General features: G+C 43.0%; 1 protein-coding gene across 1 annotated transcript in view; it reads left to right on the top strand.

Annotated features, from left to right (window-relative positions):
- The window catches only part of polr1e (RNA polymerase I subunit E), a 48,026-nt gene extending 23,037 nt beyond the window's left edge, over positions 1-24,989 (top strand). The window contains exons 7-12 of the mRNA XM_038804533.1: positions 1,860-1,967; positions 3,138-3,234; positions 3,508-3,647; positions 16,754-16,835; positions 21,358-21,489; positions 24,568-24,989. Coding sequence (XP_038660461.1) covers positions 1,860-1,967; positions 3,138-3,234; positions 3,508-3,647; positions 16,754-16,835; positions 21,358-21,489; positions 24,568-24,721 — 713 coding nt within the window. The 3' untranslated portion in view covers positions 24,722-24,989. The remainder of the gene's footprint in view (positions 1-1,859; positions 1,968-3,137; positions 3,235-3,507; positions 3,648-16,753; positions 16,836-21,357; positions 21,490-24,567) is intronic.
- The last annotated feature ends 1,494 nt before the right edge of the window (positions 24,990-26,483 follow it).

The following is a 26,483-nucleotide window of genomic DNA, read 5'->3' as shown; positions in this document are numbered from 1 at the left end:
TTTGTCAAGCTATTAAGATTAATCACATATGCATCTCAAAACCATCCATTGTGATGATTGGCCCATGCAAGGCATGCATTACTTTGGGCATTGAGAATCAGCAGTCATGAGAGGAGGATTGAGGGCAGCACGATGGTGCTACTGCCTCACGGCGCCGAGGTCCCAGATTCGATCCCGGCTCTTTAGCATGCCTGATTCCCATACCCTGCACATCTTTTTGGATTGTGGGGGTGAGACCCATGCAGACAAGGGGAAAATATTAAGACCTGAAAATTATTTATTTGTGTTACAATCCCTGTCGTGACTGATAACTCTTTTAAAAAGATGGGTTTCCTAAATGACCAATAAAAATACCTGAAAGACAAGATTTCATGTTCTAAGGCTTTTGCTATAGCATACAAACTAAAATGAGCGCAACATCCTGAATCATAGTGAATGAAAAAGGAAGAGTATTCTTAAAGCTGTGAAAAAATATTTTAAAGGGTATGAAAAACATTGAGTAATAAAGACCGGTGTTGAATTTTCCATCCCGTCAGCCCCATTTTCTGGCGTGTCGCGCCACCACTGGCGACGTGATTCTCCGTTCCAGCAGCCGGCCAATGGATTTCCCATTGTGGACCATCCTACTCCGTCGGGAAACCCGTGGGCTTGGATTCGCTGCTGGTGGGGCGAAGGATCCTGCTGACAGAGAATCCAACTGCAGCAATATGCTGAAGTGTAGAATGTGGGTTTAGGACAAAAGATGGTATTGTGAAGAGTGCTTTTATATCTACATTTTAGATAACGTGTAGCCAGTTTTAAAGAACCTTTGTGGGTTTAAGCAAAGAGGATTATTTATTTACACAATTGTCCCAAAAATTTCAACCCAACCCAGTCACACACCACACACTCAAGAAATATACAGTTAAAGAAGATAGTGCACTTCTACAAGTGTTAAACCAAAAGAATAGTTAACAGTTCACGTGTTTGGAGTGTTGTCGTAGATCATCATTGCAGGCCCAATAAAGAAAGGAGTCTTTTTCCATTTTGAATTGTAGTTCAGGTGATTCAAATAGCTGAAACCAGATATCTCAATTGTTGCAGCATTTCCCTGAAGAGGGGAATGCTCAGGAAGTCCAAAACTAGCACTTTTGGTTTTCATATCATGCAGTCAAATTTATTTGCACGTGGACTTAAAGTTTTGGAATTTGACTGAGAGGCTTTTAAAACTTTACAACCTCCCAGTTCTTAAAAGGCAAATACGGTGCTGCTTTTTCGTGAACAGCTGGTTTGTGGGGATCTTCTGAAGACTGGCCAGGTGTTTAGGTCAAAAATCTTTGTCTCCAACTCGTTTCAATTACTTGGCCAAGTACTGGTATTGTCTAAACACAATGATTTGGAAGTGGAAATACATCACTATACAATAGAAGACAGGTAGTGGTCTTTCATAGTTATTTTGTGGATAATTGGTCTCTTCAGCTCTCTTGCAAAACTTGGATATTGAAAACAGAAGTCTAGAGATCTATTGACTTTTAAGTTTTGGGTAAATCAGAGACAATAGCATATATAAATTCCACAGATAACATTCGTCTGGGTATGTCCATTCCAGGGGGTGGCCACACCCAGTCTGACTATTAGAACTTTCCGGAAGCTTGAGATGACTTGGCTTGAATAAGCAAAGGTCACCTGATTCTTGGTGGCCATCCGGCCACAAGTGTCCATTTTAAAACATAGAAGTTATGAATTCTTGAACTTGTGAATAGGACATGCCTTCACTGAACATAGCAAAGGAAATAGCTGCTGATTTGATGTGTTATTATGGAATGTATTGAGTGTTGCTTGGCAATGTAATATATTTTCAACATTTTATTTCCCCAAAGCTTTAGCTAGTGAGGCAATGCTGATCGAGTCTCAGGACCAGTCGACCTTTCTTCCTCCCTGTCACGCTGATGCACATAAGCCTGAAGATGTTTACAAATTTGAGGACCGTATCCTTTACTTACTGTTGTGGTTTTTCTCTTTTCTACAAAATTCTTGGAGGAGTCTCGGGCACAGAAAGATTGTTTATTGACCAACGCACAACTTCAGAGAAAAACCTCAGGAGCTGACTCTGCCCAGCACATGAAATCAAATAATATTGTATAGTGATGTATTTCCACTTCCAAATCAAATAACATTTATACAATGCAGGTTACGTAAGCATAGATATTGTTTACATTTGGGCGTTATCTGATTCAAACTTTATATTAAACATGTTGCATGTGTGCACCCAGTAGGCAGAGTGAGTGTTATCTACTTTTATCTACCCTTCATCTTGCTAGGGATTCCTTCCCTTCCCAACCTCCCTACTTGGTACCAGACCCAATGGATGTGTCTGGTCCCTCTGGTGCGTTAGGAAAACATGTTAACCTTTATCCTGACTACTTGTTGATTATGTCTTAAGAGCAAGCTGTGAAGGTCATTGAGAACCAGTTAAACTGGAAGCATGTTGTTTAACCCTTATGCTGACTGCTGCAGATCGTGCCAGGTCAGCTTTTAGTTGACATCTTTGTAAAATTGTCCTTTACTGCTTTAGTATACTATGCTACACTATATACATTCAAATATCCTAAGAAGAATTGTTAATTGCCCTCAGAGATTGTTAATTAATCCTAATCATTTAAATGTTTGCAGTTTCTAGTGGCATAACAATTCAGAGGAATGTCCAACTAGAAGCAGTAGGGAAATCAGAATTCTTAATAGTTTTTAAGAAAGGAGTTGATAAATACTGGAAAAAGGAAACTTAAAAAGGCATGGGAAAGGCCAGGGAAATTAGACTTCCTGATTAACAGGTGAACATGGTGCAGTGGGCTAAATCATCTTATAAGACAATGAGAAATAGAACTTGGTATAGGCCATACAACTTCCCGAGCCTGCTCCATCATTTCATAAATCCAAGGTTGATCCTCAAAAGTGCCAAGTGGTGTAAAAATTGAAGATTGCAGTAATTCAGGCTTTGCAAAAATCCTGATGGTCAGATTTTCTTTAAGAAATAACCGCTTGATCTGGTTACAATTCTAGTGCTATGTTAATAGACAGTTGGACAAATCAATTGGATAATTGTCGCTGGTGTCAAATTTGTGAGGTTGTCAGACTATGCCTCCTTAATTCATAACAAGTCATCTCACCTCCCGAGTATCAAGCAATCAAAGCACACTGCTCACCGCTGAAGATTAGCACTGAAGAAGAAATTTGCAAACTGGCACAAACCGGCAAGTAAGTTTAGTAGGCAATCTGTTGGGATGATGCTGTCAGCTACAATAACTGCAGGAATTCTGATACCTTTAACAAAAAATTCCCAATCTGAAGAGTACATTTTGCAATTTAATAAAGTCATGATCTATACTCGGCTTATAGATCATTTTGCCTGTCAGCTCTTAACATCATTTTCTGTTCCATGAGATTACATATTTTAAGCAAAACAAGGTTGGAAACTCTGTAATAGCCAGGAGGAAAAGTTTAATCTAATGCTGTCGTCTTTATTCTTAGCTATTCCTCCTTTGTCCTGGAATCACTAAAATCCTTACCTCAGGATGAGGACAGTCGTGATCATAGGTGTTCCTGCCTGTTTTACTTGCAGATTCTGATCAGATTGCACAACCTAAAAAACCACGAATTCAAGCACAAAGGTAACATTTATTTCTGTTTCTTATATTTTTGTCTGAAAATTTACAAGTACATTGAATGAGTTCAAATAATTACACTTTGGAGCATTGAGAGCATTAACATCAGTTGTGCAACAACATTCTCATTGCTTGCTTAGCATACAGGTACTAACTTGCGCTTAAGTTTCAATATCGTGAGGTTGCAGGGAGTCATGATCAAGGTCAAGAACCAGAATTTGATGAGATTTTGAACTCTTGAATTCTACCTACTTGTTTGAAGTTTCAGATGATTTAATTGAGCTCTACAAATTACACTTTACACTTTTTTGTAAATACTATATCCAGTTTAATTTCCACCATTATCCCGGCAAAGTTAAAGTTCACTCCCGATTGTTGATAATAAGGCAAAAATATCTTTGTTTTGTAATCACCATTTTGTAATGATAGTATGATTTCTGTTGTGATGTCTACATTTTATTTTATCACACTGCATAAAATGTTTACAAACAATTGGAAAATTAGAAGTGCAGGAACTAATACAGTTGTGCTATAGAGTGACTAAACAACAATTTTCCAGGTGACCAGTTACTAAATGAATCAATGTGCAAATACTGATTTGGCAATTTGCTCACTTTCATGAGTTTAGCTTCCTGGTGCCTCCAATGTACAAAACTGATCACTTAACTGTAGTCGTAATAGAATGTTTTTGTTTTGTTAGCTTTGTTCATATGATCATAACGGGATCATTAGAAATAAGAGCAGGAACATCTCCCTCCTTGTTGTTGGAGGGGGTGTTGTCGGTGATGGGGTTGGAAGGGGGGGGTCACTTTGTTGATTTATGGGAAGGTTTTGGAGGAGGGTATTGTGTGATTGGAGGGGGTTAAAGCCAAGTGGGAGGAGGAGCTGGGGATGGCATTGGAGGAGGGGCTGTGGTGTGAGGTGTTGCAGAGGGTGAATGCCTCAACCTTGTGTGCGTGGCTGGGGTAAATAGTTAAAGATGCTGCACAGGACGTACTTGATGAGGTTGAGGATGCACCGGTACTTTGAGGGGGTGGAGGACACTTGCGAGCGGTGTGGGAGAGCTCCGACCAACCCATATACATGTATTCTGGTCCTGCCTGAAGTTAGAAAAATTTGGGGGTCGTTTTTCAGCGCCGTGACGACGATCTTGCACTTGGATTTGGAGCCCAGTTCTCTGGAGGCCATATTTGGGGTATTGGACTTGCCGGAGCTACAGATGGGGGCAGGGGCAGACGTTTTAGCCTTTGCTTCGCTGGTTGCTCACAGGCAGGTCCTGTTGGGACGGAGGTCAGCCTCTCCGCCAAGTTCCTCGGTATGGCTGGGGGACCTGATGGAGTTTTTGTATTTGGAGAAGGTTACGTTTACCTTGAGGGGGGCGATTGAGAGGTTACACAAGAGATGGGGGGTCTGTTCATTCTTCATTTTAAAAATTTGGTTACCGTCAGCTGTTCGGGGGAGGTGGAGGGTTGGGAGGGAGGCTATTCTTTCAGTTTGTTGTTATTGTTTTACATTGTTTTGTTAATGTATAAAATGTCAGGGGCCCATGTTCAATTCCAGCCTTGGATCACTCTATGTTGAGTTTGCACTTTCTCTCCCCGTGTTTGCGTGGGTTTCCTCCGGGAGCTTTGGTTTCCTCTCACAGTCCAATGGTGAGCAGGTTAGGTGGAGTGGCCATGATAAATTATTCCTTAGAATCCAAAAGGTGAGTTTAGCTTACTGAGTTCTTAGGATAGGGTAGGGGCTGGGCCTAGGTAGGATGTTCTTTCAGAGCATCGGAGCAGACTTGATGGGCCAAATGGCCTCCTCCTTCACTGTTGTAATTCTGTTCTTCATCTATGATATGATAGTTTCCACTTTGCTGCCTGTTCCCCATAACCCTTGTCTCTCCTGTGGATCAAAAATCTGTCTAATTCAGCCTTTGACATTTCCAATGCAATGATCCAGATCCCCCCCACCAAATTACAGCACTGCAACATCAGGACCCCACCACTTCACTTAACTTGGTTCCTTTGGTCTCTTTGAGCTGTTCCTCACACCACCTCGTATGAGTCAGGCACTGCCACCCTGCCTTAACCCCAATCACCCAGGGCCCTCGACTCCCCAGCGAAACCCCCCGAGGTGCCATCGCAATTGGTTCACGACTTTGTGAAACAGAACCAAACGGCGCCTAGTTGAAGCCTCACTGGCGAGGCTGGTGATGCCCGGGCACCAGGTATATTGGGCAAGCACATATTTAAATGAGCCTAATGCAGAGTTGCCAACTAGCACGGATTTTCTGTACTTTAATGGAAAGTCCGTTCGAATATGGAAGTCTCTCATTGCAATATGGAAAAGCTGCCTCCCTAAATGCGTTATTTGGTTTCCTTGGCAACAAGGCCCTGTGCAAAGGCCCCGCCCCCCTCCTCTCCGCACACTTAACAGCGCATGCCTATCTGCATGTTCTCCCATGTCTGCGTGGGTTTCCTCCGGGCACTCCGGTTTCCTCCGACAAGTCCTCAAAGACATGCTTGTTAGGTGAATTGGACATTCTGTATTCACCCTCCGTGTAACCGGACAGGCCCCGGAGTGTGGTGACTGGGAGATTTTCCCAGTGCAGTGTTAATGTAAGCCTACTTGTGACACTAATAAAGATTATTAAAGAGTAGTGGTGTAAGTGACTTGGAACCAAGTCTAATGAATGGGATATGAAACAGTGAGATTAGGTGTGTTTTGCTAATTAGTTAAATCACAGGTTTTAATTATGCCTCCAGTTTATTACCATGCAGGGCAGTCACTGAAGCATTGACAACCTTGGTTTGAATCTGATATCTGATCTCCAGAGCATATAATAAATGAGTGCAGACTCAGATGGTCATACTGACTGACTTTGTAGTCTACAGCAAAGTGCCAAGAAGTTGTATCTGAATTTTCAGATTTTCTTAATTGGAGACAAATTTGCAATTATTAAAATCTGTCATCATTAATTTCCACAGTTAAGATAAAAAGTTGTGCTACTTGCTCCTAGGAAATGTGCTCCAAAAATCAATATGCCTCGGTAATTTTAATTGATTTTTGAGCAGTTTTGAATTGCTTGCTGAGAGAGATAAGGGTATTTAGCATCAATTTGTTAAGGTCCTTCATCTAGCAGAGTCCGATTTATTTATTTGACTTGATTTCAAACCCATGTGATGGGTGAAAGGTCAGTGTACTGGTTGTTGCTTCCACATGGCTTTTTATTATTTTAAATGTATGCTAATGTTTTTGTCAAGAAAGCATGCTTGGTTTGAGTGAATATTGTTGCAGTTTTCATAAATATCTGCAGATTTCAGCAAGAACATGCCCAGGGGGTTAAGCAAAATTCTTCAGATTTTTGTGCCTGACTCTAGATGCAATCATCTGGTCCTTGTCTAAAATTCAGCCAGATTTCCACACCCGCATTATTTCAATGCGCCGTTCCCATTCACCCTTACCTCGAAGCTGATTCAGATTCAGGCTGCAGGTTACTCGGTAAGCTTGTCAGGATTCAACGATGTAACAACATTACACTGATTCTTCAGAAGTGCCACTGTTTTCTACTTAGTACTGATCTGGCATTTGAAGTGTAAGGAACATTTTGTTGGAGTTTATAGATAGACTAAAAGATAAAATTGGCCATGAAGAGGATAGCTGTGGTCTCCACGAGTATGCCACCATACCAGGACCCCACAAGGCTGCGTACCTAGCCCCCTACTACACTCCCTGTACTCACACGACTGTGTGGCAGCATTTAGCTCAACTCCATCTACAAGTTTGTTGATGACACAACCATAATGGGTCAGATCTCAGACAATGGTGAGTCAGAGTACAGGAGGGAAAAAGAGAACCTAGTGGCATGGTATAACGCCAACAATCTCTCCCTCAACATCAGCAAAACTAAGCAGCTGGTCATTGACTTCAGGAAGCACCCTTGTCTGCATCAATGGTGCCGAGGTGGAGATGATTAACAGCTTCAAATTCTGAGGTGTGCATGTCACTAACAAATCTGTCCTGGTCTACCCACGTTGACGCTATGACCAAGAAAGCACAACTTCCTCAGGAAACTAAGGAAGTTTGGCTTGTCCACATTGACTTACCAATTTTAACATATTTTTACATACCATAGAAAGCATCCTATCTGGCTACATTTCAGGCTGGTATGGCAACTGTTCGGCCCAAACCATAAGAAACTACAGAGAGTCATGAACACAGCCCAGTCCATCATTCAAACCCGCCTCCCATCCATTGACTCTGTCTACACCTCCCGCTGCCTTGGGAAAGCGGGCAGCAGAATCAAAGACCTCTCCCACCGGGTTATTCTCTCTTCCATCAGGCAGGAGATACAAAAGTCTGAACATGTACTAATAGAATCAAAAGCAGCTTCTTCCCTGCTGTTTTCAGACTCCTGAATGACCCTCTTATGGACTGAACTGATCTCTTCACACATCCTCTTTACTGAGTAGTACTATACTACTCACCCGATGCCTGTGCCTATGTATTTACATTGTGTATTTATGTATGGTCTATAGTTTTTCATTTGCCTATGGAACGATCTGTATGGCCTGTGCGCCGAACAATACTTTTCACTGTACCTTGGTACACTTAACAATAAATTAAATCAATCAATCTAGAAATCTATCAGCAGGGATATACTGCAGTTGAACACATGGCTAAAGAACTGGTGCAGGAGGGAGGGCTTCAGTTTTTTGGGTCACTAGGCAAGGTGAGGCCTGTACAATAAGGACGGGTTAAACCTGGACTGGAGGGGCACCAATATCCTGGCTGGAAAGTTTGCTAGTATGGTTCGGGTGGGTTTAAACTAATTTAGCGGGGTGGGGGGGTTCAGGACATTAAGCCAGCAAGTGTAGAGACTGGGGATGAGCATGATACCAGGGTCAGGCTGGCTAAGAGGAAGGGTAGGCTGGGGCCGGTCAAACTCAGTGACACTGGAGGTCTAGAGCAGGGGTGGGCAAACTACGGCCCGCGGGCCGCATGCGGCCCGCCAAAGGTATTTCTGCGGCCCACCAAGTCATTTAAAAAAAAAAAAAAAAATTTTTAATTTTTTTTTTTTTTTAATTTTTTTTTTAAAGGTTAATGGGTGGGGGGGCTGTTGGGTTACTTACTGGTATAGGGTGGATACGTTGACTTGAGTAGGGTGATCATTGCTTGGCACAACGTCGAGGGCCGAAGGGCCTGTTCTGTGCTGTACTGTTCTATGTTCTATATGAGGCGCCCAGAATCATAACCGGGTGAAGTAATTATTTTACTTAATATACTATGCGGCCCTTTGTGAATTGTGAATTTCTGAATGCGGCCCTTGCACGGAAAAGTTTGCCCACCCCTGGTCTAGAGTGTATCTGCTTCAATGCACGGAGTATAACAGATAAGACAGATGAACTTAAAACCTTGATTCACGCACGGAACTTGGTTACTGTAACGGAGACTTGGTTAAAAAAAGGACAGGACTGGCCGCTAAATATTCCAGGATATAGGTGTTTTAGGCGAGACAGGGAGGAAGGTAAAAGACGTGGGGGCATTGTAATACTGGTGAGGGAACAAATTACAGCTGTACAGAGGGCGGACACCATGGAAGAATCAAGTGATGAGGCACTGGGTAGAGCTCAGAAACAGGAAAGGGGCAGTCACTATGATGGGGGTGTACACAGGCCTCCCAACAGCCCATGGGAAGTTGAGGAACAGTTATGTAAGCAGATTCTGGATAGATGTAGAAATAATAGGGTTGTTGTAGTGGGAGACTTAATTTTCCTCATATCGCCTGGAAATTCCCTTGGGGCTAGGGGTCTGGATGGTGAGGAATTTATCGTGTGTCCAAGAAGGTTTTTTTGGAACAATATGTGGCTAGTCTGACTAGAGAGGGGGCTATATTGGACCTAGTACTAGGGAACGAGCCCGGCCAGCTCATCAACTTAGTAGTGGGAGAACATGTGACGAACAGTGACCAAAATTCTGTAAGCTTTCAGATACTCAGAAAAGGACGAGTGTCGTCCGAGGGTTAAGGTGCTAAATTGGGGGAAGGCTAACTACAATCAGATTAGGCAGGATTTGGAGGCTGTTGTTTGGGAGAGGCTGTTTAAAGAGCAGCTGATGGGAGTGCAGGACAGGCGAGTGCCGGTAAAAAGGAAGGACAGGAAAGGCAGGATTCAGGAATCATGGATGACCAGGGAAATTGAGAATATTGTCAAAAAGACAAAAGATACATATGTGAGGTACAGGCAACTAAAACAGATAAAGCACTTGAGGAAAATAGAAAAGAGCTCAAGCAGGGAGTTAGGGCAAAAAAGGGGACACAAAATGTCCTTGGCAGACAGCATTAAGGAGAATCCTAAGACATTTTATACATATATTAGGAACAAGAGGGTAGCTAGAGAAAGCGTTGACCCACTCAAGGAGAAAGGAGGGAAATTATGTATAGAACCAGAAGAAGTAGGTGAGATCCTTAATGAGTATTTTGTATCGGTATTCACAAAGGAGAGGGACATATTGATTGGTGGTGTCTCAGACGGATGTGTAAACACTTTAGAACAGGTTGTTATTATGTGGGAGGAAGTGTTAGGTGTGTTAAAAAGCATTAAGGTAAACAAATCTCCAGGGCCAGGTGGCATCTATCCCAGATTACTGTGGGAGGCAAGAGTTAAAATCGCTGGGCCTCTGACAGAAATCTTTGTGTCCTCATTGGCCACAGGTGAGATCCCAGAGGATTGGAGGATAGCCAATGTTGTACTGTTATTTAAGAAGGGCTGCAAGGATAATCCGGGTAATTATAGGCCAGTGAGCTTGACGTCAGTGATAGTGAAATTGTTGGAAAAGATTCTCAGAGATAGGATCTATGCACATTTGGAAGTGAATGGTCTTATTAGCGATAGACAGCACGGTTTGTACGAGGGAGGTCATGTCTCACTAATTTGATTGAATGTTTTGAGGAGGTGACAAAAACGATTGACGAGGGAAGGGCTGTGGATGTTGCCTACACGGACTTTAGTAAAGCATTTGACAAGGTCCCTCGTGGCAGGCTGGTGCAAAAGATTAGATCACATGGGGTCGGGGTGAACTAGCTGGATAGATGCAGAACTGGCTTGGCCATTGAAGACAGAGCAGCAGTGGAAGGGTGTTTTTCCGAATGGAGGTCTGTAACTAGTGGTGTTCTGCAGGGATCAGTTCTGGGACCTGAATTGATTGTCAGAGAATACAACAGGATATAGACAGGTTATAGATCTGTGGAGGGACAGGTAGTATTGAGGAAGCTAGGGGATGGCAGAAGGATTTGGACAAGCTAGGAGAGTTGTTGCTAATTTAATGGAATATTATCCCACGAGCGTCACCAATAATGTTGCTTTTTAGAGTCGTCAATATGATAATGAGGCTCTTTTTATGATATGTTATATCCCAACAGCGTTGCCAATCCTGTGGGTGTTTCTATTTCTCTTACTGAACCACAAGGCTTTCCTGTATATCGGTCAAATGATCACACAAAAGGGCAGCACGGTGGCCTAGTGGTTAGCACAACTGCCTCACGGCGCTGAGGTCCCAGGTTCGATCCCGGCTCTGGGTCACTGTCCGTGTGGAGTTTGCACATTCTCCCCGTGTCTGCGTGGGTTTCGCCCCCACAACCCAAAAATGTGCAGAGTAGGTGGATTGGCCACGCTAAATTGCCCCTTAATTGGAAAAAATAATTGGGTAATCTAAAAAAAAAATTTTAAATGATCACACAACCAGTTAGTCAGTTCAAGTTCAAAGATGGTTTATTTACACACAAGGGTTACTTCGACATGCAAGCACAATATACTACAAGTTAAACTACACCTATCAACTACAATAACCTATACTTAACTCCAGGCGACCGGCACTGCAAGTGGATAAGGCCTTTATCTTGATCACGTGGCTGGTTTGAAGAAGTGGCTCTATCTCTGCTGGGCTCATCCGTCAGGTAGTGATCATTGGTCTTGAATTTGGTTGTCTGCCAGGTTGGGCTGGCACAGGCCGGGTCTAAAAGAGACAGAACACATGGCTGTGTCCCCTTTTATCCCTCCAGGGTTTTGCACTCTTTGGGGTAGTCCTTAATCTTGGACCCAATAATTTGACAGGGCTTCGATCACTGAAGTTCCTTGCGGTCCTGGGCCGAGCAGTTGCCATACTGCAGCCCGACAGGATGCTTTCTATAGTGCATCTGTAAAAGTTGGTAAGGGTTAATGTGGACATGCTGAATTTCCTTAGTTTCCTGACGAAGTATAGGCGCTGTTGTGCTTTCATGATGATAGCGTCGACGTGAGTGGACCAGGACAGATTTTAGGTGATGTTCACCCCTAGGAATTTGAAACTGCTAACCACCTCCACCTTGGCCCCGTTGATGCTGACAGGGGTGTGTACAGTACTTTGCTTCCTGAAGTCGATGACCAGCTCTTTAATTTTGCTGACATTGAGGGAGAGATTGTTGTCGTTACACCACTCCACTAGGTTCTCTATCTCCCTCCTGTATTCTGACTCGCCGTTATTAGAGATCCGGCCCACTATGGTCGTATCGTCAGCAAACTTGTAGATGGAGTTGGAACCAAGTTTTGCCACGCAGTTGTGTGTGTACAGGGAGTAGAGTAGGGGGATAAGTACGCAGCCTTGCGGGGCACCGGTATTGAGGACTATTGTGGAGGAGGTGTTGGTGTTCATTCTTACTGATTGTGGCCTATTGGTCAGAAAATCAAGGATCCAGTTGCAGAGTGGAGAGCCAAGTCCTAGGTTTTGGAGCTTTGATATGAGCTTGGCTGGAATTATGGTGTTGAAGGCGGAGCTGTAGTCAATAAATAGGAGTCTGATGTAGGAGTCCTTGTTTTCGAGATGCTCTAGGGATGAGTGTAGGCGTCTGATGTGGACCGGTTGCGACGGTATGCGAATTGAAGTGGGTCAAGGCGTTCCGGGAGTATGGAGGTGATGCGCTTCATGATCAGCCTCTCTAAGCACTTCATTACAACTGACACATAGCCACCGGGCGGTAGTCATTGAGGCATGTTGCCTGGTTCTTCTTTGGTACCGGTATGATGGTGGTCTTCTTGAAGCAGGTGGGGACCTCGGAGTGAAGTAGGGATAGGTTAAAGATGTCTGTGCATACCTCTGCCAGCTGGTCTGCGCAGGCTCTGAGTGCACGACCAGGGCCCCGTATCTAAGGAATGACGTGCTGGCCTTGGAAAGGGTCCAGAGGAGGTTCACAAGAATGATCCCGGGAATGAAGAACTTGTTGTATGAGGAACGGTTGAGGACTTTGGGTCTGTACTCGTTGGAGTTTAAAAGGATGAGGGGGCATATTATTGAAACTTACAGGATACTGCGAGGCCTGGATAGAGTGAATGTGGAGAGGATATTTCCACTTGTAGAAAAAACTGGAACCAAAGGACACCATCTCAGACTAAAGGGGCGATCTTTTAAAACAGAGTTGAGGAGGAATTTCTTCAGCCAGAGGGTGGTGAATCTGTGGAACTCTTTGCCGCAGAAGGTTGTGGAGGCCAAATCACTGAGTGTCTTTAAGACAGAGATAAAATAGGTTCTTGATTAATAAGGGGATCAGGGGTTATGGGGAGAAGGCAGGAGAATGGGGATGAGAAAATATCAGCCATGATTGAATGGCGGAGCAGATTCGATGGGCCGAGAGGCCTAATTCTGCTCCTATGACTGGTCTTATAGGCCACAAAATTGGGCTGAGAAATGGCAGATGGAGTTTAACCTGGACAAATGCACGGTGATGCATTTTGGTAGATCCAATTCAGGTGGGAGCTATAAAATAAATGGCAGAACCATCAGGAGCATAGAGACACTGAGATCTGAGCATGCAGGTCCACAGATCCTTAAAAGTGGCAGCACAGGTGGAAATGGTGGTAAAGAAAGCATATGGCATGCTTACCTTCATTGGATGGATATCGAGTATAAAAGCTCGAAAATTATGTTACAATTATATAGAACGTTGGTTAGGCCACATTTGGAATACGGTGTCCAATTCTGGTCACTGCACTACCAGAAGGACATGGAGGCTTTGGAGAGAGTACAGAAAAGGTTTACCAGGATGTTGCCTGGTATGGAGGGTATTAGCTATGAGGCGAGATTGAATAAACTGGGATTGTTCTCCCTAGAGAGACGGAGGCTGAGGGGTGACCTGATCGAAGTGTATAAAATTATTAGGGGTATAGATAGGGTGAACAGTTGGAGGCTTTTTCCCAGGGTGGAAATTACAATTAGAAGGGGGCACAGGTTCAAGGTCAGGGGGGGGAAAGGTTCAGTGGCGATGTGTGGGGGAAGTTTTTTTACATAGTGTGGGGTGGCCTGGAATGCACTGCCAAGTGAGGTGGTTGAGGCAGATACGTTAGCAAACTTTAAGACTTATCTAGATAGGCACATGAACAGACGGGGTATAGAAGGATACAGGAGGTTGGTCTAGATACGATACGTGATTGGCGCAGGCTTGGAGGGCCGAAGGGCCTGTTCTGTGTTGTATTGTTCTTTGTTCTTTTATTGAGTGGCGGGAAAGTGGCAAATGGAATTCAGTCCAGAGAAATGTGAGGTAATACATTTGGGGAGGGCAAACAAAGCAAGAGAATACTCAAACGGGAGGATATTGAGAAGGTTTGAGGAAGCAAGAGAACTTGGAGTGGATTAACATGGGTTCTTGAAGGTGGCAGGACAGGTAGATATAGGTGGCAAAATAAGTGTATGGATTGCTTTCCTTTATTGAATGAGTTATTGAATACAAAAGCAGGGCTGTAATGCTGGAACTGGATAAAGTGCAGGTTAGGCCACAGCTTGAATTTTGTGTCGAGTTCTGGTCACCATGTTTACAGGAAGGACATAGTTGCTCTGGGGAGAGTAAAGAAGAGATTTACAAAAATGTTGCCAGGGCTTGAAAATTGCAGCGATGTAGAAAGGTTGGATAGACTGTTTTTTCTTCTTCCCTGGAACAGAGGAGACTGAGGGGTGACCTAATAGAGGTGTTCAAAATTATGAGGGGCCTAGATAGGGTAGACAAGAAGGACTGTTTTCCCTTAGCTGAGCGGTCAGTTACCAAGGGGCATAAATTAAAGGTGATTGGTAGAAGAATAAGAGGGGACATGAGGAAAAACGTTTTCACCCAGAGGGTGGGGGGCCTCTGGAATTCACTGCCTCAGTTTGTGGTTGAGGCTGAAACGCTCAACTCATGTAAAAGGTACATGGATCTGCACCTGAAAACCTGCTCGGTAACGGAGTAGGTGCTGAAAATAGGATTAAAATGAGCGGCTGCTTTCTTTTTCTCTCTTTTTTTTTGGCTGGCACAGGCATGATGGGCTGAATGACCGGAACTTTGCTGTAGTTTTGTGTTTCCAAATTCAGCATCTTTCAAAAGCCTTCCTCTTACTCAAAATTGAAGGAGCAGTTGCTGTGAGCAGCTCAAGAAGTTAATCTGAAACTCTTGTGTCTAAACTCTGCTGGAGTTACAGGAATTGTACTTAATAATAGAATTATTTTCTCAATTCTGAATTTAATTCAATTTGTCATTTCTGTGCCAGATTAATAATTTCATAAGAGGTCTTCCTTCCTGTAGGAATCTATTCAATTAACAAAATGTCAAAGTAACATAGTCTGTGGTGTCACTACCAAAGCGAGTACTTCTGTTACAGTTGGAAGATTTAATTTAAGATTGCAGAGCACAGTCCACATGAACCATTGGAATGTTGCATAGAAAAAACAACGCCATAGAAATACAATTCAGTATTTCACCCTTGAGCAAATCAAGCAAGATTTGATCAGCGACGTTGCTCAAGAACAAATGATCTAAGCCTCAGTAAATCTGCTGTGTTTTCTTCTTTCTCTCTCTCTCTCTCTCTCTCTCTCTCCCCACCCCTGGAGGAACTGACTGCCTTACTGAGGTATGGTTCCATAGGTGCCTATATCTTCTCAGTACTTTGGCCATGTCGCCATTGTCAAGCGCATGTTTAACATTATTAGCGACAGCAATTCAACAGCATGGGGATACCATGGCTAAACTAAGTCCCTACTGACCCCATTTTCAGTCGCAGTCAAAGGGAGATGTCTGTACAGGATTCTGAGACCAAATGCACTGCCTCTACTGCTGTCCTAGTTGAACATAGATTAAGAGTGCAAACCTGGTGATCAAACCTGGTTCTGTGCTACACCAGCAGTCATTGATCCAACGGGGCAGCAACTTATAGGTTTAATTTCAGATGCCTTGCACAAAGTGTTATTCTGCCTTTTACTGCAGACATGGAGAATATTTTTATCTTTTGTCTGGTAACTGGAAAATCAAGTAATTGTTCAAATTGGGTGGCAAGGGCTTGAAGCTATTATGTATCTGTTTATCACTGACACGCACGCCCGCATGCATGTGTGCTACAGTCATCTTTCCTCTTCGGCTTTTTGAAAACAATTAATTTTTGGAATAAGTTTTCTTCTGCAATATGATATAGATAAAATATTAAATTGACTCCTATTTGTGCTTCGACAAGGCTTTCTTTGAAGGCTTTTTTTTTTGTTCTGCAGTTTTTGGTTGATATTTAATGGAGAAAATTATTTCATTAATTGTTGATTATTTTGCCCCACATGATTTTATAAACTTTCAGTGATTGGAAAAATGAAGGATATTCATTGCCTATTAACACAGGAGAGTTACTGTTGGTATAAATAAACTTAAATGTGAATAAAGTCTTTCTGTTAACTTTTCAGGTTCTGTATTTTGTTTTTTAAAGCAATACGGTGAAATATTTTGCAATTAAAATCTTGTCTCAAGTTCGTGTGATAGTTCTAAATTATTTGAGCTTGGTTCCGATCATTGAAAACCCTCCTGCCTTATTGATCACCCCCACATATCAGTTGACTTCTGACTTAACACAAAGGATAAATGTAATGGTTTTAAAAGTGAAACTGATGAAGGGGTAGGTGGTTTGGTGTTAAATATCTGTTTATATCGATTTTATAAATCAATATGCTAAGATACTTTTCTGCTTGCTTTTGTATTTTTCATCTTTCCCAAAAATAAACGTAATCAAGTGCTGCATTGCTAAATGTGAGCGGTCCATTTTTAACTAAACTTCAATCCATTTATAATATTAAAACATTTTCTGCTTCAGGTTCCCTTGGAGGTGATGTTGCGGAAGTCGTAAAAAACAGTTTGATGAAAAATTTCACAGTCCTGACTTACAACAATGGACGGTAAATATGCTTTAAGTATTTTTGTCTCTGAAGGTGAATGGCATAAATTACGATTGATTGTTCAAATGGAAAGCCGTGAACATCGGCAGTGCCATTAACATTTCCTACCACTTAATAAACGAAAAAAGCTGTCAGCCTCTCTGGAAACACACTCTGAATATCGTTTCAAGATTGTTTCTTCAATGCGATGTTAAATATCTAGAAGTGCTGAGGAATCGCAAGAGTGTTATAAATGAGGGGAAAATGGTCAGTGTTTTGTTTCTACTTTTAAAATAAATTTAGAGTACCCAATTCATTATTTCCAATTAAGGGGCAATTTAGCGTGGCCAATCCACCTACCCTGCTCATCCTTTGGGTTGTGCGGGCGAAACCCACGCAAACACAGGGGGGATTGTGCAAACTCCACACGGACAGTGACCCAGGGCCGGGATTCAAACCTGCTACCTCGGCGCTGTGAGGCAGCAGTGCTAAACAGTGTGCCACCGTGCTTTCCCAGTTATGTTTCTGACGCTATTTTGCGGAACCGGTCTCATTTGTGTCCAGGTGGAAAACTGCCAGCTGATCTTAATTTCACCGAAACAGTTAACATCCTGTTGTTCTAAGAAAACTATGAATCTATTAGCATGTGGTTAAGCATGGAATTTGGATTCATCCTTTAATCCATTATTACCTCCTTTTAAAAAATACTTTATCTTGCGTTTCCCAATATTGGTAAAGGGAGAGCTTTCGGGTTGGCTGTTTTCTATGTTAATTGGTTTATTATCTATTAATCTCAATGTTATGGCTGTGTTTTAGTTCGGAATTTGGCTCATTTTAACTTAGTTGCCGATTGATAGTGATCCGTGGTGCAGTGCACTTGTGTTTGAGAGTTTTAAGTTCTTCTGCAAAGTTTGGGGACCCAGCAGTACACCCATTTACGCTTGTCACCAGTCATAGTTCCCACTGGGAGGATGGGGATGAAACCATGATGCTTGCTGTCTCATTTATGTTTCAGTGGCCAGAAGCCACTTGGTGCTCATGTTGTATGGAAACTTGAACCCCAATTCACTAACTGTATTCAACTCATTGAGAAGTATTTGCAACTTTCAGTGGCTTAAATTTGGCCTGATGTATATAGGATGTAATCTGTTGCAGTTCTGTGTAATTCTGGGGTAAGTGGAGGTGAATGATGGACAGATGAAAACATTAAGTTAGTAATAAACCTCTGCTTCAAAGAATTTACAGCCTACCGTAAATGGTGAGGAAATTATAGAGACCATAATCCACAGCAAAATTAATCGATACATAGAAAAACCAAAGCTTAAATAATGGTAGCCAATGTGGATTTCTTAAAAGAAAATAATGTCCTGATAAACTTGATTGAGTTCTTTGAATTAATGCAGAGGACAGATGAACGTAGTGCTGTTATGTAGATAGACTTTTCGAAGGGGTTTGATAAAGTGCTACATAATAGATGTGTTAGCAAAATTGAAGGCTACGGATTAAAGTAGTAGCATGGACACAGAGTTGCCTAATAGGCAGAAAGCAGAGAGCAGTGATGAGTCTCCCAACAGAATAGGACCACTGCTCTTGTTATATTAATGACAGGACTTGGGTATACAGGGTATTATTTCAAAGGTTGCAGTTGACACACACATTTGGAAATCTGGTAATAATGAGCAGAATAATAACAGACTTCAGAAGGGTATAGACAGATGGATGAATGTGGATCAGTGTGTAAAGTAATGTATTTTGAAGAAAAATGAGAAGAGGCAATATATATTAAATGGTGCAATTTTAAAAGAGGTGCAGCTATAAAGAGACATGATTGGTCACATACACAATTCATTTAAGGTGGCAAGACAAGTCCATAAGCCTATTAATAAAAATGGAGGCATAGAGTAGAAAAGCAAGTAATTTATGGTAAATCTTAACAAATGATTGATTAGTCCTCAGCCAAAGTATTGTGTCCAGTTTTGGGCATTTTAGGAAGCATATCCCATAGAAACACCTGTTGCTTGGAGGAAATCAGTGGTGTCAAAGAAAAAGTTGATCAATGTGAGACAAGTTCAGCCAGGTGGAGGAGAGTGTTGGTGGATGGGGACTGGTTAGACCTCCATTCAACACTTGAAGTTCAGGGACAATCTGTCACTCAAAGCTGTGTGGGAAGAAACAAATTAAAGAAAAGAGTAGCAGAGGGCAGCACGGTGGCACAGTGGTTAGCACTGCTGACTCACGGCGCCGAGGCCCTAGGTTCGATTCCAGCTCTGGGTCACTGTGTGCCTGGAGTTTGCACATCTCTCTTCCCCCCCCCCCCCCAAAATTGAAAAAGAGTAGCAGAAACGAACGATCTAAGATAATGCCTCAATGTTAAACTGCAAATAGATCAAATGGATGAACATAAATAGACTATACAAATGATATGCAGAGCACCTGAGTGGATTAAGCTCTTTGTAATGAGAAGGACTTTTCCTTTAATGTGTGATGTACAATTCATTGTCAGAATTTTACTCTCCCTCAAGGCGGGTTCTGAGGTGGAAGGCAGAGTGTAAAATTGAATAGACGCGAACCCGCCTGCCCAAAGCCAGATGCAATTTGATATTTGGGTGGGCAAGGCCTCAGGCGGGAAAATCGGGCGTTCACCTGTTAAGGCCCTTGTCCTGACCAGCCTCAATTTTTAGGCTGGCACCTACGGGTATGGTGAGAAAGCGGCATTTACACTTTCCCTCATCTCGGGCGGGAAGGGGACCTCACTCTGAAGGCCACCTCAGCGTTAGGATGCCCCCCTCCCCGAGACATTGGAGCTCTTTGTCACACCCCTCAACCCAACCACCATGCTTAACTCCTGGGGCATCCCCTAAGTGCTCCCGGGACTTAATCCCAGGCAGAGCATTGCAGTACGGCTTCTGGCCGCTACAGAGCCATGCCTGGAAGGGTTGAAGAATTGTCGACCAATCTGATTGGCTAACAACTCTCAGTCGAGACTTCCTTCCATGGGCAGACCGAAGTCCCACCCACTGCCAATCAATGTTCAAATGAGCGTTAAGTGGCGGTTGGGAGTCCAAGAGCTGGCGGGAGGCGCCGACTCTCAGGATGGCGAGCACTGATTACTAGCCATTCTTAAAATTCTACCCATTGTTTCTGGATTATTACAAATTGCTTTTGACAGTTATTTATTTGTAAATATGCTTTATTTAATCTTGTGATAGTGAATTTGGTCTCAAGAACTGTTTGTGTATTTGTGTCACTATTAGGTGTATGTTTTGCTGTACTGACTTCATTTGATGAAACAGATTTTTGTGAACATCAAAATGATCAGAATGTTATATTTAAACCTTTGCAAGAATATGACCGCTCTTGAAGCTCTTGGATTTACCTTTCAGTATATTACTGACTGCTCTTGGATTTAACTTTCAGTATATTACTGACTGCTCTTGGATTTAACTTTCAGTATATTACTGATTGCTCTTGCATTTAACTTTTAAGACCATAAGACATAGGAGCAGAGTTAGTCCATTCGACCATCGAATCTGCTCCGCCATTCAATCATGGCTGTTATATTTCTCATCCCCATTCTCCTGCATTTTCTCCATAACCCCTGATCCCCTTAGTAATCAAGGACCTATCTGTCTCTTTCTTTTTTTTTCTTCTTTTTTAAAAAATAAATTTAGAGTACCCAATAAATTTTTTCCAATTAAGGGACAATTTAGCTTGGCCAATCCACCTAGCCTGCACATCTTTGGGTTGTGGGGGCGAAACCCACGCAAACACGGGGGGCGGGGGGGGGGGGGGTGGAATGTGCAAACTCCACACGGACAGTGACCCAGAGCTGCAATCTAACCTGGGACCTTGGCGCCATGAGGCAGCAGGGCTAACCCAGTGTGCCACCATGCTGCCCTATCTATCTCTTTCTGAAAGACACTCCGTGATTTGGCCTCCACAGTCTTCTGCGGCAAAGAATTCCACAGATTCACCACCCTCTGGCTGAAGAAATTCCTCCTTGTCTCAGTTTTAAAGGATCGTCCCTTCAGTTTCAGGCACTCTTATTCTAGTTTTTACTACTAGTGGAAACCTCCTCTCCACATCTTCTCTCTCTCGACCCCTCAGTATCCTGTAAATTTGATCCCCCGTCACCCTTCTGTAATGTGTACAGACCCAGAGTCTTCACCCCCATCTCATATGACAAGCTCTTCATTCCCGGGATCATTCCTGTGAACCTCCTCTCGACCCTTTCCTTTGACACGGGGTCCTAAACTGCTCTCAATACTCCAAATGGGATCTGACAAGTGTACAGCCTCAGAAGTGATTCCCTGCTCTTGTATTCTAGCCCCCTTGACATAAATTCAAGAACATTCAGCAGGAATATATTTACTACTCGCTTGATTAAGCTACATTTTTTATGATAGGCACAGGAATTTGGGATCAATGTCTGATTTGGCTGGGGGTAGCTTTATGGCTATTAAGGGTTTGCAATGATGACTGCTGTGTGAAATCCTGCCTTCAAACCATGTATGTAACCAATTACTACTGCCTTTACTTTCAGTATAAAAAATGTGATGCCAACCTCCATGAAAGCGAAGATAGTGGCATACATTATTGCATTGGCTTTACATATCAACAGCTTTCAAACTGACCTCACATTTCTACAGCGGGATTTAAACATCAGTGAAAATAGGTATGGATGTTTTCCTTGAAGTATTTTGTTAGTTGCTCAGTTATTTTGTCCCTTCCGGTTATTGTTGTTAAGGGAGCAGGCGCATAACCTTATCTGCGATCATGGCCTGTGCTGATTATTTGATGACCAGCTCTCTGATTTACGCAAGAACAACCTGGGAGTATTTGGCTTCAGATTTCCCCTCAGTTTTCAGTGATACCTCCCATAAGGCCGAGGTTAGAACTTCCCATCTGTGGAATTGCAAGTTTACCCTGAGTTATCACAAAAGCTATATCTATTTAATTCTGTCCTGTATTTACTCTGGAAAAACTGATTGTGATATTTTGACTTAAAGTAACAAAGCACACAGTTACTATATTTTGTGTATCATTCTGCCTAATCTTGTGCATCATTGGTGGTATGTGGCCTCCATTCAAGGTGGTGAATTTATATTTTGCCTAATTGCTTCAAAATTGATTCCACGCAACATAACAGTTTAACAGAAAACACTGGAGCCTGCAGAGAACTATTTAATAGTAAGCAGTACTGATTGGGCAGAGCAATCTGCAAGTAGTACAGATTGGGAAGGAGTATACTGGGCAAGGAAGGACTGGAAAGTATAGTTAATAGCAAGGAATACAGATTAGAAGGAATGGTGCATTTAAGCTGTGGCACCGTGGTAGCATTTTTGCCAGTGAATCAGAAATGCTGTGGGTTCAAGTTTGCACTAGGCTGACAATCCAGTGTGGTACTATGGGAGTGCTGCATTGTCATTCAGATGAGATATTAAACATGGGTCGTGCCTGGCCTCTCGGATTAATGTGAAAAATCCCACAGCATTTATGAGTTGGAGTTGGAGACGTCACAAAGGTGTCCTGACCAATATTAATCCCTCAACTAACATCACAAAAGCTATTTGTTGGAACTTGTGTGCAAATTGGCTTCCCTCTTTCCTACATTACAACAGTGACTACTGGTCGGCATGGTGGTGCAGTGGTTAGCACTGCTGCCTCACAGCGCTGAGAACCAGTGTTCGATCCCGGCCCCAGATCACTGTCTGTGTGGAGTTTGCACATTCTCCCTGTGTTTGCATGGGTTTCACTCCCACAACCCAAAGATGTACAGGCTAAGTGGATTGGCCAGGCTAAATTGCCCCTTAATTTTGGGGTGGGGGGGGGGGGGAGGAGAGGAGAGAGGAATTGGTACTTTAAATTAAAACAAAACAACAGTGATACACTTCAAAGTGATTTTAGAAATCCTGGGATCATGAAAGGCACCATATAAAAGCAAGTCATTTATTTAGATTGGAAAGAGCAACCCAATTAATGTTTTTTTAAAAATATTTTTATTGCCTTTTTTTATTTTTACAAAATAATTTAGTGAGTAGTGCACTGATATTTACATGTTGTAGATTCTTATTTACATACTTTTTAACATGCAACCCCCCCCCTTTGTTGGTAGTCCCCACTTCCGCCCTGGGAGTCATACTGCTGAGTTACGCTCCTCCTTTCTGCGGTTTTTGTTGTCGTCCTTGTGGCTTTGGGGGAGGGGGGGGGGGTTTGCTACCTGCCCCCTTCCTCCCTTTTCCCTCATGTTTCTCTCTGTAACTCCCTTGGGTTCCCTCCTCATCTCCTTCCCCTTTGCTCCTCCTCGTTGCATGCGTTCTTGTCTTCTCTTCTCCCGTCTCCCCCTCTTTTCCTAGTCACTATCGGCCTCGAACAGGTCTTGGAACAGGCTGATGAATAGCCGCCACGCTTTGTGGAAGCCTTCATCCAACCCTCAGATGGTGTACCCAACTGGAGAAATTCCAACAGGTCTGCAACTGTGGGTGGTGCTGCTGATCGCCAGCCGAGCAGGATTCTTCAGCGTGCGATAAAGGAAGCAAACACCAGGGCCTTGGCCCTCTTCCCCATATGTAGTTCTGGCTGGCCTGATACCCCGAAGACGGCCACTCTCAGGCACGGCTCCACCCTCACCCCAACATGTGGGCGTAGTTGGCCAAGGCTCCGCAGCACTGTTCACATTTATCCTCCAGCTCCGTGAAGAAGCTGTTCATTTGGGCTCTGCTTAGGTGCGCTCTGTGCACCACCCTAAACTTGCGTAGGAGGAGGTGGAGTTGACCCTACTCAATGCTTCGCTCTAGAGTCCCCAACCCACTTCTGTCGCCAGTTTGTCCTCCCATTTTTGTCTGGCTTCATCCAGCCGTAGTCTTGCCCTATCCAGTAACCATCCATAGATGTTCTCACAGTCCCCCCCTCCCCCCACCCCCCTTAATGCCAATGTTTATTAGTTCCTCTCGTATTGTGTTTCTCGGGGCCCTGGGGTACCTTGCCATCTCCTTGTGGAAGTGTTTAATTTGAAGGTTCCCGAGTTCCTGTTCCGTCGGTAGTTCTAGGTCTTCCGTCCGTTCGCCCAAGGTCTGTCCCCTATGTAAAATTCTCAGACTGCTAGCATCCCCCCATCCCCTCTCCATTTTTTAAAGGTGGCATCAAGCATGATGGTGGGAATTTGTTGTTTCTGCAGATGGGAGCCATGAGGGACATCTCGGTCAGTCTGAAATGCTGCCACATTTGGTTCCATGTCTTTAATGTGGCTACCACCACTGGGCAGGATGTGTATTTCGTCGGTGGGGATGGGAGCGCTGCCGTGGCGAGGGCCCGGAGGGTCATTCCCTTGCAGGAGGATTCTTCCAAACTCACCCATTCCATGTTGGGTTCGCGTATCCATGCTCTCACCTCTCTGCCGTAACTGCCCAGTGGTAGTATTGTAGATACCACCCATATCCTTTCCTCCTTTGCAGTGTCGATTTAGGGGTCTTTGGGTTCTTACCCCCCCCACACAAATGCCATGATCATTTTGGGGATAAAGATCGGTATGGATCTAAACAGGAATTACGTTCATCTTGATCTCCCCGCCAAGGAAAGCGGGAGTGCATCCCATCTCTGTAGGTTCTTTTTAACTACCTCTGCCAGACTAGTCCTCTCAAATGTGCGATTGACTGTTTTTGTATACATCTTTTTCTCACTCTTTGTGAAACATAGAGATTGTTTTTTTTTAAAACTCTTCCTTTCTCAACACCTGTTTTTTTGTACTTTATAGAATTTTGGACATTGCCAGAGCAATGGGTTTAAAGATTGCAAAGAAAAAGGTGGATATGTCAGGCGGTACTGCAGAGGACCATAAAATAGCGACACTATCACTACCATTGGCTGTGCGAAGTAAACCTCAAGGTCGCAAAAGAAGGAAAATGTAAACATTGTACAAAACAGAGACGCATCACCAAAAGTCAAGTTAGCTTCCAAGTCCACAAAGGAATATGTGTGAAGAACATTTAACCAGAAGAATTCTGTCTGATATGAAGAGTTGGGAAAACCTTCAAGCATTTTTTTTTGTAAAATATTAGGACTGAGGCACCATTACAGTGCAATTGTAAATGTAATATATACTTGAAATTATGAGTTAATCGTTGACTGTTGAGATATGTCTCTTGTTTTCTTAATAAAACTTCAAAGCACAGGTGAGTCATTCTTTTGCACTTAAATATTTGTCTCGTTGATTCCTTATGCATGCACTACTCGTTTGTTAAGGGATATAAAGATAGCTCAGAATTTGTACAGCTGATCATTTTGTACATCACATCCCTTTATATAATTTCAGAACAACTCTCATGGCTGTACTGAAACACAAGTGCTCAGTGAAGTTTGATAATAGAGTATTATAAGATTCGATATTCTTGCGTGGCACGTGGCGCAGTGGTTAGCACTGCTGCTGATGGTGCTGGGGACCCAGGTTCGACCCCGGGCCTGGGTCACTGTCTGTGTGGAGTTTGCACATTCTCCCTGTGTCTGCGTGGGTTTCACCCCCACAACTCAAAGATGTGCAGGTTAGGTGGATTGGCCAATCTAAATTGCCCCTTAATTGGAAAAAAAAAGAATTGGGTGCTCTAAATTTTGTTTTAAATGATTCGTTATCCTGCAGTTTTACTCAAATACTTTTGAGGCTTGAGGTGGAAATTTTGCAATACTTTTTCTTGGCATTTAGAAATGTTGGCAAGTTTAGTTTTTTTAAAATATTTTTATTCTCCTTTTTCACTTTTTCTCCCAGATTTACACCCAACGATAAACAACAATCAATAACGAATGCAATGTCAATCTCCATATCAATAACAACAATCCCATTCTCCCACCAAACCCCCTAGAAATGTTGACCAGTTATAAGGTTGTTAGAATTAACACAGTCCATTTGGCTGCAAGAAAAATAAGGGGTTAATGGGAAATTGAAAGATCACTAGGGAGCAGCACTGGCGGGTATAAAAGCCAGACGCAAGCGGCTCTCTGCCTCTCTGGGTGATTAGACTGTGACGAGAGCTGGAGCATAGATCTAACTCAGGGCTACTGGTGTGATCAGACATAGCTACTGTATTTAAACGTTGTAACCTTTCTACTGGTATTGACCTTAAAGTAAGAACTCACGCAGTTGTAACGCATGTTACATACAGTAGTGCTACCAAACACACTACAGTAAGGTAACAAAAGATGGTACCAGGTGTGGGGTTACAACGCTTAAACAGTTCCAAATATACATGGCAGCTACTGACTTAAACACAGCCTCCGACGAGAGAAAGATTGCGCTGCTACAAGCAAGGGCAGGCCAGCAAGCTATAGACATTGATAACTCTTTCACTTACTTTGAAAATGAAGACAAAACTACATTTCAAGTCATACTTGCAAAATTTGAAGGACGCTGTAAAACACAGTCTAATTAAATCATGGAAAGATTTAACCCAAGCAACAGGTTCCCAAAAAACGGCGAGACAATCTGTAATTTTGTCACAGATCTCAGATTAATAGCACAAGGCTGTAACTACTCTGATTTAACAGATTCCATCATCCGAGATTAATTAATCTATGGAGTCTCCGATGAACACTTAAGGGAATCACTAATGTCGATGGGCCGAATGGCCTCCTTCTGCACTGTATGTTCTATGACTTTAACAAAATGATCTAACTCTAAAA

The sequence above is a fragment of the Scyliorhinus canicula genome, chromosome 8, assembly GCF_902713615.1.
Source record: "Scyliorhinus canicula chromosome 8, sScyCan1.1, whole genome shotgun sequence".
Classification (NCBI taxonomy): domain Eukaryota; kingdom Metazoa; phylum Chordata; class Chondrichthyes; order Carcharhiniformes; family Scyliorhinidae; genus Scyliorhinus; species Scyliorhinus canicula.
The sequence above is the reverse complement of the archived record's forward strand: the minus strand, read 5'-3'. Positions and strand labels throughout refer to the sequence as shown.